Here is a 17220-nt window from a genome sequence, read left to right as displayed (position 1 = left end):
TGTCGAGCCTAGCCAAACCACTGCCATTCATGCCTTGACTAAATGCATGTCTGCCATCACAGATTGGATGAACAGTAACTTCCTAAAATTAAATGAGGATACAACTGAAGTGTTGCTCATTGGGCCTAAGGAAAAACGTGCAAAACTCCACTCAAGCCTAGGTGACCTAAGCATACACATTAAAGATAAGGTTACTAGCCTAGGTGTGGTCATAGACTCGGATTTGAGCTTTGAACCTCACATCAACAAGATAACAAAATCTGCTTTTTTCCATCTTAGAAATGTTAACAAAGTGCGCGGCTTGGCCCCCCGACAAGACGCTGAGAAACTTATTCATGCCTTTGTCACCAGTAGGATAGACTACTGCCATGCTCTCTTCTCTGGTCTCCCAAAAAAATTAATTGACAAATTGCAACTCATTCAAAATTCTGCGGCAAGAATCCTAACAAGAACCAGAATGAGAGAGCACATCTCTCCTGTCTTGGCAGACCTGCACTGGTTACCTGTCTCATACAGAATCGACTTTAAGATTCTGCTCACAGTATTTAAAGCATTAAATGGACTTGCCCCTAGCTATATCTCAGACATGCTCTCTTTTTATGCCCCTGCTCGAGCTCTCAGGTCCACTGATGCCAAGCTGCTAAGGACCCCCACCCCCCCGCAGAAGAAGATCGGCGACGCCACGTTTGCCTGCTATGCGCCCAAGAGATGGAACGCCCTCCCCATCGAGATCCGATCAGCCACCTCCGTCGACTCCTTTAAGAAGCAGCTGAAGACCCACCTCTTCATCCTTGCCAACTCCTAGCTGCCAAGGCGTCATAGTGTCCCAGCTGCCGCAGCGCCCTTACTACTCGCAACCAGCCCTGGCAGGGGGCTCCCCTAGGTGGCCGCTGGTCTCTGCCTGAGGTTTCTTCCTGACTATAGGGGGTCTTTTTTTTTTTTTTCTCAGACTTCACTGAGCTTTTTTTCCCCCTTACAAACTATGAATCAAGCGAAAGGGAGTTTTTCCTCACCCCTGATGCCACCAGGGGCCGCACCTGAGCGCCCAATCTCTGTGTGACTATCTATGACTCATGATAGGCCCAGCCACTATGGACCTTACACATCTAAGAATCCTGGTCCTATCCTACGTTGACCTTATGACTCTACATTCTCTGTCTATCTCTTCTTCCTCTGCCTTCCTGCTTTTTCTGCCTCTCCTCTATACCTCTCCTTTTAAATCTATCTCTAAAAATGTTTTTTTTTTTCCATTTGTTAAGCACTTTGAGTTACATGCCTTGTATGACACAGTGCTATACAAATACAATTATTATTATTATTATTATTATTATTATTATTATTATTATTATTAATGTAATGTAGGCTAATATAATATAATATAATATAATATAATATAATATAATATAATATAATATAATATAACATAATATAATTAGATAATAATTAGAATTGTTAGGCCAATTAAATGGTCCATGCTATGCAAAGAACAGATTTACTGATCTGAGGAATGGCATAGCCTATAGTATATTTACCATGCAGAAACACCAACCACAGTGTTGTGGAAGGGCACAAATGTAAGCTACACGAGAGCAAAATATTTTCGTATTTAATCTGGAAGGACTTCTTTATATCATATAGGCCTATCTGTGGAGGTCGCCGTCCAAATTGCTGCGCAAAGTAGATAGCGTTAAGTCATTGCCAAGTTCGCCTGTCCTCGGTCATGGATGTGGAATAACACCTCTTCTGGAATATTTGCTTATAAAAGTATCCACTAGAAAGCACACAGAGATGCGGTAACTACAGAAGGGGCTACGACTTCCTTTCATTCCATTTAATAGTGAGTTTTTTAAAATACAAATGGGCGCAAGGCGAGACCGGCACCTGCGAAGGGACATGCAATGGGATGCTTTTGTGCAGTCTGGAAGGCTACTACTGTGCGTTTTTTAACACATTCACTACCAAGTCACGTACAAATACGTTTTGCCTCCCATGCGTTGGCTCCCAAACCGTAAAATTACTTTTTTACTTTTTTTTATTGGATTCTGAATCTACACATTCTAATGCACATTCTGTGTGATTTTCGTAATAATGTGATGAACAGAACTGACATAGATCATGAAAACACCCACAAAGTCAAAACTCCTACAAAGTCAGGATCTGGATATTTCATCATCTGTGCATTTTATTACACACAGTATTTGAGTTTTATTAATAGCGAATCAAACCGTCTCTGACCACTTCCTGATCACGTCACGTCACGTCTCCATTTACTTCCTAGACCATCAAAACAAAGCATGTCCTGTCAGCACAGCCCTTGCTAGCTAGCCTGTTCCTAAACATATGATGGAAGGATAAGGAGTTTTGCCGCCATCAGGATAGGTGTAAAATGGAAGGTTGTAATGAAAAACAGCATGCAACACAGCAGGAACTAACCTTCTTTTGGGTGAGTACTTTGGCACGTCTACTTTTATCTGCAGAACGAAAACTGCCAGTCAAGTGACATTAGCTAGCTAGCATTTCAGATGCTCTGAACTGCCTGACCAGGTGATTTTTGCATCAAAGTAGTTTACTTGGAAGATACTGGAGTTGTTCTTTGGGCAAGAAAATGCATTTAGACCCGCAATTTAAACTCGGAGAGTCAGAGCGCACCCCTGACAAAAAAGGCTTTATCTCAGTTCGAATGTTCAAAATCGCTATTTTTACCTAAACCAGTGCGCGCTTAAAGTGAAATAACTTCGGAATGAAACAAGCTAGAAACAAACCGTAAAAATATACAGACAGCTGAGTCTTTGGGCTTTCGAACAAGCCCTGACATGTGTCTGTGGGTTGAAGACAAAATATTCGGTGGGTGTTCAAAAAATGACATAAAATGATGAAATTGTCTGGGAGTCTACGGTTGAATTCCAAAAAACGGCTGGTATTGAATGTGTTAAGAACGGTTTGACAGTCGGGAACAACAGCACAAGAAACATGGAGGAATATTAAGGTATGAAGACATAGGCCTACAGGCAAATCAGAAAATAATTTAAACCAAACATTATTAATGCCGCATGTGTCCTTGTCTTATCACTGCGCTAATCAGAGTAAGACAGACTGACGTGTTTTCCTCTCGTTTTGGTCACTTTAATGTCGACTACTACTAAGTATTGTACTAATGAAAGATCGCAAAACAGGTCAGTTGAGATGAACTCGCTACTTTATTTTCACGTGAAGGTTTCCAGTGACATTTCCAAACGCACGCTGATGTCCCGGTAGCTCGCTGTCACTCCTCTTCGCAAGACTAGCTGCGTGAGACACAGGTGACACGTGACACAGGTGCTTCATGGGTATTGTAGGCTCGCGAAATCGCATTGTATTGCTTTTGTAGCAAAGACGGTCCGAAGAAAAAAACTACAAAATGCGGTGCCTCATCATTCAGAATAGTAACGGACCCGCCAGAATGGCTAGTGAACCTTCGGTATCTACTAGCCAACGCCGACTTTCACCCGCATTTGGCTACCTGGCGTGTGTTAGTGTTAAGCCCTGATAAATACACACGGAGGCACACACAGACACACAGACACACAGACACACAGACACACACACACACACACACAGAGACTGGGGAAACATCATTCAGTGCATAATCACAGACATGTTGCGTATGATGCAGAGAGGAGCAGCTTTTCCCTGTCAGCTTACAGTTATACACACTGGAGAAAAATCATGATACATCTCAACACACAGACACTTTTACAACACACACACACACACACACACACACACACACACACACACACATACTTCATGATTATAGTGGTGATTGACTTACTCTGCTGATCTGGAGGCTTTGACCACAGGCATCAGTCTCAATAGACATTCCTCTGATGTGCCGAATTCACTCAGTCTAAACGTATCCAGCTGCTGATCTGAGGTCAGCAGCACAAACACCACAGCTGACCACTGTGCAGAGGAGAGTTTGGCTTCCTTTAGACCTCCTGATGTCTTCAGGTAGTTCTGGATTTCCTCCACTAGGGACTGGTCATTCAGCTCATTGAGACAGTGGAACAGATTCATGCATTTCTCTGATGAGGGATTCTTCCTGATCTTCTTCTTGATGTACTGGACAGTGTCATCTGTGCTCTGTGATTGGATGGTTGCCTGTGGCAGCAGAGCTCTCAATAGATTCTGATTGGACTCCAGTGAGAGGCCCAGGAGGAAGCGGAGGAAAAGGTCCAGATGTCCATTTTCACTCTGTAATGCCAGATCTACTGCAATCTTCTGCATCTCAAAGACAGACACTTCATCACCCTCATTTGCATCTGACACAAAAATCCGAGTAAGTTTGAATTTGAATGTGTCTGGCCTTGGGATAATTGGGTTTAGAACATTTTCCTTTTGGATGATGAGAGTGAGGTGCACATACAATGCAGCAAGATGCTCCTGAATGCTGAGATGCACAAAGCAGAACACCTTCCCCTGGTACAGCCCAGCCTCCTCTTTGAAGATCTGGGTACACACTCCTGAGTACACTGATGCCTCTGTGATGTCAATGCCGCACTCTCTCAGGTCCTCCTCATAGAAGATCAGATTGCCCTTCTGCAGCTGCTGAAAAGCAAGTTTCCCCAGTTTGAAAATCATCCCTTCCTCTGTCTCTTCTCTGTCTGTGTACTTCTGTTTGACTTCTGTCTGAATAATCAGGAAGTGTGTGTACATCTGAGTCAGAGTCTTGGGGATCTCTCCTGTGTTTCCGTCCCTCAACATTCTCTCTAGCACAGTGGCTGCAATCCAGCAGAAGACAGGAATGTGGCACATGATGAAGAGGCTCCTAGATGACTTCAGGTGGCCGATGGTTCTTTTAGCCATCTTCTTATTCCTAACTCTCTTCCTGAAGTACTCCTCCTTCTGGGGGTCATTGAACCCCCGTACTTCTGTCACCTGGTCAACAGTTTCATGGGGGATCTGGTTGGCTGCTGCTGGTCTAGAGGTGATCCAGATGAGGGTAGAGGGCATCAGATTCCCCTTGATGAGGTTTGTCAACAAACCAGACACTGTGGTTGCTTCTGTTACATCACAACACTTTGATGTGGAGTGGAAATTCAAAGGAATCCGACACTCATCCAGACCATCAAAGATGAACAGCACTTTGCATTTGTCATCGGTGAAAATGCTGAAATCTTTGATGTCACCAAAGAATCGTTTAATCAGACCCACTAAACTGAGATGTTCCTCCTTCACTAAGTTAAGCTCACGGAAAGGAAGAGGAAATATGAAGTGGACATCCTGATTGGCTTTTTCTTCAGCCCAGTCCAGAATGAACTTCTGCACAGAGACTGTTTTCCCAATGCCAGCCACTCCCTTTGTCAGCACAGTTCTAATGTCCTTTTCTTGTCCAGGTAAGGGTTTAAAAATGTCATTGCATTTGATTGGTTTGTCATATGTAGCTGATCTCTTGGATGCTGCCTCAATCTGTCTGACCTCGTGTTCATCATTGACCTCTCCACCGCCCCCCTCTGTGATGTAGACCTCTGTGTAGATCTCATTGAGGAGTGTGGGGTTTCCCTGCTTGGAGATTCCCTCAGTCAAGCACAGAAACTTCTCCTTCAGAAGGGCTTTATGGTCCTTTATTTCCCCAGATATCTGTTTACATCTGTAACTGCAGCAGATAATGTATGTAGGTGCATGTTCAAAGTTAATTTATTTTAATGTAATAAGCTGAATTTGAGCAATGACGTTTAATGAAAGCGCTGTACAGTAATGCCTCACATGTTTATTGTGTTTCATAATTACTGGGGATTTTATGATCTTGTGGTATCTCACACATCTGTTTACATCTGTAACTCATGGAAACAGGATTGCTTGTTTGATGAAATACATTGTAGAGTGTTCATTTGTAAATGCACACACGTCATGATCTTCTATTGACGCAGATATCCACATCTGTAACTGAAGCAGATAATGTATGTAGGTTCATTTAATGTAATAAATGAATTTGAGCGATGGAGTTTAATGAAAGAGCTGTACAATAATGCCTCACATTCACTCGCTTAAGTGCTTACTGTGTTTTATAATTACTGAGTGATGAGCATTCTATTTGGTGTCAATTAGCATTAATTTGGTTTCCAGTATGTCAGTTATTATTACCTCAAAAAGGAATGAAAACAGGACAGCAGCTCACCTCTGCTCTGAAGAAGGATCCTCCTCTTCTCTACTTCTGTCCATCTCTCCTCTCTCTTCCTCCTCTTCTCTTCTTCTGTCCATCACCTTTGTATTGCCATCTGATCTCTGCTGTCTGAGACGGACAGGGAAGTTAATTAATCAACTTAATCTGCTCTGATCTCTTAGTATGTGCACAGTATGTCATCATAAAACACAGACACACACACACACACACACACACACACACACACACACACACACACTGTGATTTGCTTTGATGTGGGTCTTACTTCTCATCAGAGGAGTGTCCTTCTCCAAACTTTATTGGTCGATGCATGGACTGGTCACTCTTCATGGACACACAGCTGGGGACAGGGGAGCCTGGCCTCTTCACATCAAGTGGACTGGTAGGAAGTCAATAATACTTTTCAGTTTCTGTTTCAACCAAACAAATGCTAGGATTTGACCTGCCTTTTCACCATCTCTGGTTCACCTACCCAACACACACACATGGGTGAAAGAAGTGACGCCACTCATTTGTGTTCCTATGATTTGTTTTAGTAGGAAAAGATAACATTTGAAAATAGACTCACAACATACTTAATACAGAGTACACATAACACAAATATGCTACTTATGATACGTTATGTTCCTAATGTTGAACATAGGGGTGGTACGGTTCACAAAAGTCACGATTCGGTCCATATCACGGTTTCAAGGTCACGGTTTTCGGTTTTGTACGGTTCTGTTTTTTGTTTTTTTCAATTATTTTTTAAAAAAATAAAATGTATTATGCACCGTAAATGTCTAAAATAGAAATTAGAATGAAAATGTAAGCTTATCATGGGTATGTTGAATTTGACTTAATTTAACCTAACAAGGTGAAGTTACTGAAAGAGAAAATATATCTTATCAATGATTTTAACATGCTTCCATTTATTTCACAAAAAGGGAGAACTAAGTCCTAACTTTTAAGTTGACAAATATTCAAATATTACATACTATAACACATTTGACGTGTAAAAATAAAACAGCTACACTCCTGTAGGCAATGAGACCATTAGGTCAGTGCAGTATGACTATTTTGGTTAATGACACACTGAGAACGAATTGGACTTTTATTTTGATACCGCTTTCTGTGAGATTTGCGCTTAGGAATGTTGCTTCCTATCAAGAAACTGCCGGCCGTGAGAAGCATAGAAGTAAAATCAGAAGTCAAATTCAATTTCAAGTGAACAAGTGATAGGGTTAAGTTATGTTAAAATGTGAAAGTTAAGGTAACAAATAATTTAAAAAGATCGTTTTTTTTAGAAGTGTATTCACAAGAATGTTTCACAAAACTCCTGTGAATCTGAGCCTGTTAAAACAGTCATTTTATTTTGGTTATAGTGTTAAACATCAATGTTAACTAGGCAACATTACAAAGTCCCCCTCATTCCATCAGAGTTTAACTGGCTACATGTAATTAGGCCTACAGTTGATTGCAGTTAAGGACAGCGCAGTGAATCTGATGGATATGTTCATATCTCGCATTATGCCGTCCGGAATCCCCATCCAATGCCACGTGGATATAACCTACACTAGGCTACTGTAACGTAAGTCTACTTTGTTCTGCTAATCTGTCATTTTTTTGTAAATTCATGTTCATTTAATTTAAATTGGTCAGAATAAAGGCTGGGGGCAGTCACTTGCGCTAACGTGGAGAGAGAGGGGGGAGAGGGAGGCGCTCCTGTCCTGACCGACCTGCGCTTGCTTGTAGGCTACTGTAGCCTACTCAGCTGGTGCATGCTGTTACATTATGCCTTTCATTTGGCTGATATAAATCAGTCTTTCCACACTCAATATCCTACGTAGTCTTTGTGTTTTATGCTTGTAAAAGTAGTAGGATTTTAATTGCCTCGTCCGCCGGTGGTCACTCTCTCTCTTTTTTTTTGTGGAAACCGTGCAGCACCGTGCGGTTGCGCACTACCCTGTTCCGTGACATGCACACCGTACGGTTTCGGTTTGCGACACAAACCGTTCCATGCCTAGTTCAACAGTAGGTTCTGCTAGCGGACATCTGTTACATGTCTACATATCTGTTGACAAATTGGCTAATCTGAGATTGTTTTATGTATATACAGCATTTTATATGTCTACACGAACAATTTTGGTAATCTGAGATTGTCTCATGAAACTACAGCAATTTATGATGAGATCTCATAGCAGTGTCAGTATCGTGTGGACCACCCAAATGTCAACCAGCACATTGTTATTGTACTAGCACAACGGTGGATTCGTTTTTATATTAAAATTTAATTAGAACAGGGAACAACTCAAAAAGGATATTTTTGCTGTGTGTTTGAGAACACCTACAGTCCAAGCTGAGGCTTGTATTTGCATGCAAACATTACATTACATTACATTACATTGCACTTAGCTGATGCCTTCAATTTATTCAAGGCAACTTACCGTTATTATTTGTCAGGGTATTGGTTACAATCCCTGGAACAATGTGGGGTTAGGTGCCTTGCTCAAGGGCACTTCAGCCATGGATATAGATGTAGGGAAAGGTCAGGGGATATTTGAACCGGCAACCCCTAGATCGAAAGACAAACTCTCTAACCACTAGGCCACAACTGCCCCACACACACACACATTACACACATCCTTATACCAGAGTGCTGCTGATTTCTATAATACTGTATGTGTCTTACTTCTGATCAGATGAGTGTCCTTTTCCAAACGTTGCTGGTATGCCCATGGACTGGTCACTCTTCATGGACACACAGCTGGGTACAGGGGAGTCTGGCCTCTTCACATCAAGTGGGCTGGAAGAAAATATAAGCTGTATACGTTTAGGTTTGTCTTTTATGAAGCAGTATGCATATGTCATTATATGCACACAGACTCACACATTTCCAACACTATCCTCTCCCAGTGCTGTGTGTGTTTGCTGCTCCTCCAGCAGACTCATGTTGCAGGCAGTAGGTCAGGGGCAGATCTCACCCTAGACGACAAGCAGAAAAGACACCGCTCAGGTCAGGGGCACATCTAGACAACAAGACACCACCCAGGAGCAGATCTTTCTCTATACAACAAGCATAGAAGGCACTACTCTGGAGCAGATCTTACCCTAGACAACAAGCAGAGTGCTGTATGTGTGTGTTGTTCCTCCAGCCCACTCATGTTGGAGGTAGTAGGTCAGGGGCAGATCTTTCAGCAGAGAAGACAGCAAGACACCGCTCAGGAGCAGATCTAGACAACAAGACACCGCTCAGGAGCAGATCTTACTTTAGACAACAAGCAGAGAAGACAGCACTTGCTGCTGACACACACACACAACATATCCACCATGTTAGACAAATTCAAAGGACCGTGGCTTGACAGAGCTACAATAACATAGAGCTTGACTGTAAATTAGAAATATGTTGGGGATAACCCCAAGATTATTATGTCTGCAAACATTTTGGCCTATTCTTTCACCTGTATACTGTACTTCATTTACTAGGACCTTTGGAGAATGTTAAGCCCCTTTCACAAAATAAATCAATCAAGTAAATAACAATAACACAAGCCCAAAATAGCAAACCAAAAAAATGCAAACAAAACACAAAGACGACTAAAACAATTTTCTTAAACCAAAAGCCCTTATTTGCATAGTATGGCATACACTGCAAACAATCCCAGTAAAATTCAAATAAAAAACAAGCCAAACGGCGGACACAGATTGGAACATTCACTTGTTGCTGAACGAGAAAGTGACAGCATGGTGACCTGGTCAGTTAAATGCTACAGAAATGTACTTACAGTTCAATTACAGTATTTCTAACAAAATAAACGTCTATGATTAGAAATAGCCAGTTTGCTAGAGATGTTTGTTACCTATTAGATATCGCTTAAACAGGTGGAAGTTGATAAATGAATGACAGTATGAAATGCACGTTTTGAAACGTGTTGTAAATGAGCTGAAAACACTGAAATATAATAAATGCCGGACACTCTCAGTTACAACGCTAAGTAAAAGATATGCCAAATGAACCAGGGAAATAAAATCAGCATATGGAAAATGGATGGAGCTGAAACACAAATACATTCTCCCTTTAGGCCTATTACATGCACATGCCATGGCATTCAGGTATCCACATTAAAATAGGATGCATCTGAAAGTTTAAAATGTATCGTGGCAGCCTACGAGTCTGCCCGTCTGTGGTCTAAATGTCGGGGTGTGTGGATCGGCCAAAACCACATGCGAATCGGCCAATATGATACACTTATACAACACAAATATCGGACAGATATATCAGCCGGACGATATATCGGTCGACCCATAGTTGGTTTATTTCTTCATTGGTTCGCTGCTATTTCACGGCCTGCCACAAGGTGTGCAAGGTGAATTCAGCACTGAGCACAGGCGAACTGGTGATGGGTGTGCTGGCCACGGAGTGTGTGAAATAAATTGAGCCAACAATAAGGAATAGGGAGAAGGGACTGCCTCCTTTGTGTACTACACAAACCACCATCAACTAATAGCCCACATGAGGAACATATTGGGATAGCCTACATGGCTCGATATTAACAGAAAGCCTGGCTACACCCTTGCATATCGTTTGTCACAGCTGCTGTCAAATTCATTACTGCAGCCAAGATCGCTAGGTTGGGGACAGCTGCATTAGAATATGGATGGATAGTAATGAAAAAACAAAGGCTGCAAATCTGAGAATAATATACAGTTGGTTGACGACAATCTGTTTGTTTTCTTTGCTTTTTTGACATTTTAAAAGGTAATGAAAGGCATGCTGCAAGTCATCAAAAAATGTTTACAACAATGTAACAAATAGCATCCTGTGGGCTTCAATAACTGCATTTGCAGATCACAGTAGGCTACAGCATCAACAATTACTTGCCAATAGGCCTTCCACAATCACAGGTGAACTATAGCCCACAGCTGACTAGAGGACATGGTATAAAAGAGACAGATATACAGTAATTTGGTTACAACTTGAGGCTTCAATTTTCTGAACACACCTATGGTATGCATAAACCTGCATGGATGACACCACATATCATGACACAAATATCTTATGCGTCTAAAAACTACCTGAACTTCCTTGGTGGAGCGTTTCTAGTTATTCATTTATTTACTATCACTGTTCTAAATACATGAAGATTGCTGTCTCGCAAAAAACATGTACCTTTATTTCTATTATTACTAAATGAGGATTGCATCATTAAACTTGGTATTAGATCATATGTAATATATTATATTCTCGTAGAGACTGCCAAATAGTAATGATTTATATTTATGAAATTAAGAAAGGATAGAAAGAAGTGGAGTGGAGTTACAAGGTTTCTGTGGGACAATGATGTCATGTATCGCCCTCAAGAGAGGAGTGTGTGTGTGTGTGTGTGTGTGTGTGTGTGTGTGTGTGTGTGTGTGTGTGTGTGTGTGTGTGTGTGTGTGTGTGTGTGTGTGTGTGTGTGTGTGTGTGTGTGTGTGTGTGTGTGTTTTCAGTCGCGTACATTAAACCTGTTGATCAGGCCCAGCAGCTAATGACGACTTGTGGAACATTCCAGAGTGCACGACAGAGGAGGAGGACTAGTACAATACATTTAGTTTTACTTCGGACAATAAAGAAAACAGACATGTTTTTTGACGAAATTTGATTGGTGAATATTTCTATTATCCATTATCAGATTTCACCATCTTGAATCTCCCAATCAGCAGTTTATTATTATGTGCCAAACACATTACCAGGAGATAATCAACAACGAAATCCCTCAATACAGATGCAAATAAGTCTCCTGATTCAAACCCCATGCTCTGATATTACAAATGGTAACACACATCTAGAAATATGCATAATGAAAATGTAACAGCTCTATTTGTTGTCGGCCTTAGAAGCCAGCAGGCTACTTACCTGTGTGTGTGTGAGGTCAGAGAGGCAGAGACGTCTACTGCAGTTTACTTTCACTTACGTACGGTATGCTGCTCTGGCAGAAAGGGTGTGTTGGGGCGGGGCCTGGTGTGTGGGAGTGATAATTATTTATAGAAACATGGGAATACCTCAACCCTTTTTCTTTTTCATCACATGTGACACGATGAAACACACTTCTGAATTAGCCTTCCCCACTAGATAGGCTATAACTTAGTTACTTGGAAGGGACTCTCTAGTTTTCATGAGACAGAGGTCCACACACAACCTGAGCAAAACTATGTAGTGTCTCTTTAATTCATTTTTGGAGGTAGATCAGATAATGACTCTCACATGAGCCATACCTTATTGTTGTCGTCACATAACTAGACACTTATCTTCCACACAGAAACTCTACTGCAGTTACTAGCCCAACTGCACAGTAACAGACATATATGTGCACACTGCCCCAAACAGGACAACTGAACCACTGCGCACACACACTGTAAGTACAATTGCAGTTATGCAATCGGAATTACATTATTGGGTGCGAGGACTATTCTTCCTCACACCCGGGCACCAAAATATGTAAGTACAATTGCAGTTATGCAATCGGAATTACATTATTGGGTGCGAGGACTATTCTTCCTCACACCCGGGCAACAAAATATGTAGGGGTAATCCCACATTTATTGGACGTGAGGAATATTCTTCCTCACGCAAGGGCACCAAAATATGTAGGGTCAACTACAATTAATGGGTACGACGTTAAATGTAAGGGAAGTACAGTAAATGTAATTATAATTACATTAATAAGTATACAGTTCTTATACAGTTCCAAATATGTAATGTGTTATTACTATATGTGAGGAATAGGAGTATAAGAAATGATGCATGAAGAGTGTGTTAAACTCTTCACGCTGGGTATCAATAATGTGTAGGTGTGTACTTATGGAATCGTCAATTGTCTAATTAATGATTGCATAAAACACGGTTCATGACCGTCTCATAAAATCATGACCATTATTGACTAATAATCTGAAGGTTTTGTGTGAATTCTTTTCTGGTTGACTTCGTAGAAATTGTTCAAATAAGACAAACACAGTTCACCACAATGTACATTTATTGTAAAAGCATCATCCGGTCATAACACTGATACAGCCAATGTGACTTGCAGGGCATAAGAACTTAGGTAAAATATACAATATATACACGGGGTATGAGAGGATGCGCTGTGTGTGTGTGTGTGTACGCTATGCGAGAGAGAGAAAGAGAGAGAGAGAGAAGGGGGAGGCGCGCGCTCGATGTAGCCGCGCATCTCTGACACCGCGTGTGCGGAGCGGTGGGAGGAGAGAGAGAGAGAGAGATGTATGTTCTATGAACTATGGCTCAAATGATTCTGCGCAGCGCTTACGCGCAGGACCGAAATATGAGATACGAGGAGGGGCGTTAAGCTTTCGGCTGATGAAGCGGGAACTTATCTTCAAGATAGAATTCAAGCTAATCAGAGAATACTGTCCTTTGTCTTAAGGCTTTACAGTATGTGTGGGGGGGAGGGAAAAGGGAGCGCTTGGCGCGCTTTTCCGACAATAGCTTACGTCCTCGACTCGATAACTCGATGGGTTAAAACACTGGTAGGCCTACGTGTATCTCTGTGAGTGGATAATTTACATGTGGGAGCAAGTATGCCTATGACATTAATGCAACTAATGTAAACTAAGAATAGCGTGTGTCTATTTGTGGTGATGAGAGGGGAGGAAGAGAGAAAGAAAGGAAAGCACAGATAGAACAAAATAACCCAAAATAAAATATATCACACTCTACAAGTGTGGATATTTAAACACAACTCCTCAAAGCTATGTAACAGTTCTAACTGCGTATCTTTGCCCAAACTCAGTGCTTACTCGTTATCCTTGGTAGGGAGAGAGATAATTCCTTTGATCTCTCGGGCGAAGTGGGTGTGCGCGTCGCTGTGCGCACGAGGTTCCTTTGTTCTCCCAGCTGCTCGGGTAGACTACTGTCTGGGGTCCGAGCAATACCACGCGGTTCTGGCGCGAGGCTGTGATATGTCCAAAAAGTCTTGCTTCGTTGAACGGGGAAAGGAAAGTGGTATTCCGTTGTGTAGTCCGATTGTCTTTGCGGTGCCGTCCTGCGAAGGTCCAGTGGGAAAGGGGTGCACGCAGGTCCGCTCCACGCGTAGTAACTGTACCGGCTGTCCACTCTCTTGGGGAACAGACAATCAGGCTCAGCCGAGTCTCCGTGGACTCTAGGCGAGGTCCTTGATTTACCAGTAAAAAGATTAACAATTGTCCGTACAAAAGTTATCCTATAGCGCGTGAGTTCCTCGTGGGTCCTGACTCACTGCTCTCCTAGCAGTGTCCGCAAAAGTCAAATGCAATACAAACGAAAACCGGTTGAAGGAAGAAAATATATCGACTGTAGTGTTAACCGGCCAAGATAACTTACAGTTTCAATAATTTCTAAAATAGACGTCTCTCCAAGGAGACGTGTTTCGACACGTCTCACATCTCGATGGAGGAAGTCGGGCGGTCTCTCCTAGGGCGTCGGGCCTAGGGGAATAGACGATAGAGCATACCTTGACCAGGGGTTTTATACATACGGGGCGGGGCTGAGCCACGTAATCCGAACCAGGTACAGTATAGAGAGAAAATGGTGGCTGTATTTTACAAAATGGTGGCCATTCGTAAAATAAGTGGAAATGAATTAAACTTTAGGGGTAATAATGCCTACAGTTCCCCCTTTTGGCTATCGAAGGAAGATTGCAGTGTCTCTTTGATAGGCACATGGCACTTTACTCCTGTTTAAGTTCATTTGTCCAAAAGTGGTAATCCAATGTTTGTCCATATGGTAATTCCACTGTGCGCTGGAGCGCGCTATGTCCATGATGCTGTGATGTCCAAGAACGGTTCCTGTGGAGTGTCCTTTGGAAAAGTTCATGTGATGGGCATATGAATAGTCCATGCAGTAGCACTCTGGGCTGAGAATGGGCATAGCACTTTGGGCAATAGATTTTATCTGTCTAGAATCTAAATTCGAACAAACAAAATCATGAAAAATAATAAAAGAGAAGAGAGAAGAAAGAGAAGAAAGTGAAGAAAAGGCATGGTGAGGGAGAGGTGGAACCATGTGTCAGCTAGCCTAATCTTCGTGGACACTACTGATGGCAGAGCTTTTGACGTCTGCAGCTGTCAATCACATAGCCATGTGGTCAGTGTCAGTTGTGTTGTTGTTGTGAAGGATGCCGTGGCATGAGGCGTGTATGTGGATACACTGTGGAGTGAGGTTGGAGAGATGGAGAGGCTCCATCTTACCGTGTGTGGGTAACAAACAAATGTAACATTGCCAAAAACTATAACTAGATATATTAATGTGAATGCATTTTACTAATGGTACTTTCGTGCTGGTTTACCATAACGCTGCTGTTAGTCAGGTCGGCGCTGCGCTTTCCTTCGGGCCCTGAAGGGTATGCTTGCCTATGCACTGTCTAAAGCATGCGTGCGTAAAATGGGATCGCATATAATAATCTTGCATAGTGTGATGGAATGTACAGTGTTGGTTAGTAGGTTAACTGTGACTAAGACTTATGATGCATATTTATGGCTTTGGCGAAGTATGCAAATTTAGTCTGTGAGACTGATGTCTGAGGTTAGTCTGTCGCGCTATGGGACAGGGATGAGTCGTGCTGGACCCAACTCTGTCGCCGCTGGCGACGGTGACGCGGAGTGTGTGACTCTGGCTCGCTAGAGCTTTGATCAGATCCATCTGACGAATCGTGCTCACTCGCATCGCGCCATGACTGTGCAGAACGGGAGTCGGACTCCTGGGAGCCGTGGTTGGTCCACTGGTCCGGATTATGAACAGGTTGGCGGTTGCGCCTTCTGTTTCGTTTACGCCTACGTGTGTTGTGCGTAATGTGGCTGTAATGCTGATAAGGGAGCTGTCCCCCTCTCGCTATAATGTTCTGCTGGTGGTGCCATTCGTTTTGCTGTGGGTTAGTCGAGTGTTGCATAGGGCCATCTCTGTCTGGCCCCCCTTTATGGGCCGCTTCGAAGCTCGTCAGCCGGGGCTGTGCCGTGGGCTGGCATGGGTTGAGAGCGCTCGGCTGAGACCTGTCTGCAGGCGTAACCGCTTCCCAAACCATATGTGCTAGCCGGCGCATTTCAAGCATCGTGTGACGTTTGCGTCTACACGCGACTTTAACCTCTGTACGAATGCTACCATGGAGATTGTGTAAGAAGAGTGATTGGAAGTGTGCATCTTCTTCTAAGCCTGGTGTTGCCCTACCCTCAAAGTAGGCTGTGTGTAACCGACTGAAATATGCGCGAGGGTGTTCAGACCTCTGATGTCTGACCCTCAAAGCATTGAGCACCGCAGACGGGTAGTCTCGAGGGCGCTCGTACTCTCCTATCATCCATGCGCGTAATTTGGGATAGCTATCAGCTATGTCTGGGGAAAGTGAATCCAAATCCTTGCGCACTCTGGGGCCGGATGTTTTCCAAATTAGCTTACCTTTCTCATATGACGTTGCGTCTGGTATGTCTTGGAAACATCGTTCTATTTCTCTGAAATAGTCACTCACGTGTCTGTTTGTACCGTAAGGGTCAAACTTCTCAACATCTTGTGCCAGTATATCAAGAACACGGAGTCTAGCTACGCGGGTCGTCTCTGCGTTACGCGTGTGAGACCCATCGGAGCAATCTGTCTCTGAGCTGCTGTGACAATCGCGTGTGCGGGGTCTTCCCCGGGCTGCGACTGGCTGTGGGGTGACTATGGGGACAATCTCGTTTCTGTCTACCTCATACACTGGACTCTTTTCCTGGGTGGCCTTCTCGCTGGCTTGCGTGGAATGGTCTAAGTGTGTCACCTGTATTGTCTCGGGATTCTCACGAGACGGGAGGAGGGGCTGCTGTTCTACAACATTCTTACTACCTATTATGGCTGCCTCCAATATGCTCATGCGATTAGAAAAGCTCTCTTGCGTGTGCTTAAGCTCATTTCTAATTTCATTGGCTTCTCTAGCTACCTTCTCACGGTCAGCTATGACGTCATGCACTTCAGTGCGGAGCTGGTTGATTTGCAATCTCAGCTCGTGGGATTGGAGCAAAATTAACATGCCTATTGCTTCTTGGCTATCGGCAGTTGATTTTGGGGCATTGATTTGCAATAG

The 17220-nt window shown here is 43.0% G+C and overlaps 1 protein-coding gene across 1 annotated transcript; it reads right to left on the bottom strand.

The window, feature by feature from the left end:
* Nucleotides 1-3807: 3807 nt before the first annotated feature.
* LOC134442933 (NLR family CARD domain-containing protein 3-like) lies at nt 3808-15839 on the bottom strand. Its single transcript, XM_063192895.1, has 3 exons — nt 15742-15839; nt 6429-6542; nt 3808-5635 (listed from the first exon to the last, which is right to left on the bottom strand). The coding sequence occupies exons 1-3, from the start codon at nt 15837-15839 to the stop codon at nt 3808-3810; spliced, it is 2040 nt and encodes a 679-aa protein (XP_063048965.1).
* Nucleotides 15840-17220: the final 1381 nt, after the last annotated feature.

The sequence above is a fragment of the Engraulis encrasicolus genome, unplaced genomic scaffold, assembly GCF_034702125.1.
Source record: "Engraulis encrasicolus isolate BLACKSEA-1 unplaced genomic scaffold, IST_EnEncr_1.0 scaffold_26_np1212, whole genome shotgun sequence".
In the NCBI taxonomy this organism is placed as follows: Eukaryota; Metazoa; Chordata; class Actinopteri; order Clupeiformes; family Engraulidae; genus Engraulis; species Engraulis encrasicolus.
The sequence above is the reverse complement of the archived record's forward strand: the minus strand, read 5'-3'. Positions and strand labels throughout refer to the sequence as shown.